Source organism: Eucyclogobius newberryi, unplaced genomic scaffold (genome assembly GCF_026437365.1).
Source record: "Eucyclogobius newberryi isolate DKJ021-1_F unplaced genomic scaffold, fEucNew1.0.hap1 SCAF_15, whole genome shotgun sequence".
Lineage (NCBI taxonomy): Eukaryota > Metazoa > Chordata > Actinopteri > Gobiiformes > Gobiidae > Eucyclogobius > Eucyclogobius newberryi.
The window spans coordinates 513,115-515,614 of NW_027315779.1; the positions used below are offsets into that span (position 1 = coordinate 513,115).

General features: G+C 48.9%; 1 protein-coding gene across 1 annotated transcript in view; it reads right to left on the reverse strand.

The window, feature by feature from the left end:
• The window catches only part of stk32a (serine/threonine kinase 32A), a 127,337-nt gene that overhangs the window by 42,365 nt on the left and 82,472 nt on the right, over window positions 1–2,500 (reverse strand). Inside the window, exon 5 of the mRNA XM_072445474.1 lies at window positions 355–392. Coding sequence (XP_072301575.1) covers window positions 355–392 — 38 coding nt within the window. The remainder of the gene's footprint in view (window positions 1–354; window positions 393–2,500) is intronic.

Consider the following 2,500-nt stretch of genomic DNA (forward strand, 5'->3'; position numbering starts at 1 on the left):
AAAAGAGGGAGTAAAAAAAAAAGACAAAGGGGAAAACTTAAGGACAAGAGCGACTGCGGGGTCACCGTCTATAAACAATCCACCAGTTTGTAGAGTGACCTGAGCAACTTAGAAAGACACATTTGAACCATAAAGTGCACCACAAATCAAATAAAGCTTAAAAACACTGGACTACAGTTGAGTCCGGCACAATGGCACATGACACGGACCTGGATGTTGTTGTACGCGATTTCATGAGTCAAAATGTGTTGATTCAGAAGGTTGGATTAATGCAGATGAATATAAAACGGTCCTGCAGGTGTTTAAGCCAAACGTGTGGAAGTTATGACACAAAGAGTGTTTACATGCACTTACCATGTTCGTCCAGCAGGATGTTGTCAGGTTTGATGTCTCTGTGGAGGGGAAAACACAAGATGACGAGATTAGTGTTGAGCCCACATCAGATTTGCAACTCATTTCAGCACAAATAATTACACGTTAGCGTCAGGGCAGCATTTGATCAAAGCTGGATTTGCAGAGATCTGGTTTGGGATAATACAGTCGGGGCCGTGCAAACACAAGCGTCTAAATATTTGCATAGATGTAGGAATATAGCGCTGCCTGGACTGAAACGCAAGAGATAACAAGAAACCATACAGCTGTTCAGCTTAACACAGTGATTAGCTTTGGAGATCTATTTAGATTAGGTTTTGTTTATCATTTGTACATCTTCACATTGGTATTACAGTACAGCAGTGTGTAACTCAGACTGGGGGAGGACGGCTGCCAAAACGATGACATTTCTTTACGAGACGGTTCACAATTTCAGTTCGATTTTTTGCACAATTGTGTTGACACTTTAAAGAAGAAACTAAAGTCATACTCTTTGTGTAGACTTTAGATAGAAAGTGGTGCCATTCTTCAATCCTAAAGACGTGGGTGTTGTCAGCCGAATGGCCCACCACCACAACAACAACAACAACAACAACAATGGTAAGGGTGAATATTTGTGATCACAGGTTTATGTGGCATAGGCCCCGCCCTCCAGCTAAAAGTATGACACGATCAAACTCTACCACGTTCTCTCCCCAGAGTCTGTGGGAAATTACAGAAGTGGCACATTTCCCCCCAAGCCAAGCGGGATCAACCCAAAACAGATCCCGGCTCAGATCCCGACTCAGGTCCCGGCTCAGGTCCCGGCTCAGATCCTGGCTCAGATCCTTTCTCAGATCCTGGCTCAGATCCTTTCTTAGATCCTGGCTCAGATCCTGGCTCAGATCCCGGCTCAGATCCCGACTCAGGTCCCGGCTCAGGTCCCGGCTCAGATCCTGGCTCAGATCCTTTCTCAGATCCTGGCTCAGATCCTTTCTTAGATCCTGGCTCAGATCCTGGCTCAGATCCCGACTCAGGTCCCGGCTCAGGTCCCGGCTCAGATCCTTTCTCAGATCCTTTCTTAGATCCTGGCTCAGATCCTGGCTCAGATCCCGACTCAGGTCCCGGCTCAGATCCTGGCTCAGATCCTTTCTTAGATCCTGGCTCAGATCCTGGCTCAGATCCCGACTCAGGTCCCGGCTCAGGTCCCGGCTCAGGTCCCGGCTCAGGTCCCGGCTCAGATCCTTTCTCAGATCCTGGCTCAGATCCTTTCTCAGATCCTGGTTCAGATCCTGGCTCAGGTCCCAGCTCAGGTCCCGGCTCAGGTCCCGGCTCAGCTCTGGAGAAGGCCCCTCTGCTCCTCCAGGATGCGCGAGAGGTCGAACGCAGTGAGCGCTTTTCCCCCGCGGAGCACGAAGTCAACCGTAACCTCTTAAATAAGTCAACCACATCTACATCATTTACACGAGACTCGCGCTGAAGCCGTCTGATTTTCCCGCGGTCCGTTCGTTTGGGTGAGAGGAACAGCAGGTGGAGCTGTGGGAGCGGCCGGGACACCTGAGAAGAGGGACAGGTGCTGACCGGGACAGCTCCGGACAGCACGGAAACACGGCAGCCATTTTGGAGCACATGTTCGTCGACGTCCCTCGCAGTTTCACGGAGTCACGGCGATTCTAACCATGTTCACTGGAGAATTTACGCATTCGAGCGCAACGATACGTACATTTTAGCGTACGCAAAGAAAAGAGTGCTAACGCTGAACATTGTAGTTATTGAGTTAAGTTAGTTTAAGTCTAATCTGCCTCTGTTCATGTCAGTTCTCGATGGAAGGTCGAAAAGTTTCACCGTTTTTTTTTCTTCGTTCGGCCACGAAATTCGAGTGTAAATTGAAATTCAAGAGAGCACTTTGTCCTCCGCGCTTTCCTCTCTCGACACATTCCCCGCAGCTTCGCTTTGAACGGGAGGGAAGACAGCCGCGCCCGTCTTTCATTGGCGGCTCGATTCGCCCATTGGAATCAACACAGCAGAATTGGGGAATTAAATCATGTTTGTTGCGGCCGTGAAGTTGTTTCCAAGTGGTTCACGAGCATCTCTAACACTTGATTTCCCACAGGCCGTTATCCTAAATCTTTGTGTGTTTTAACCACGA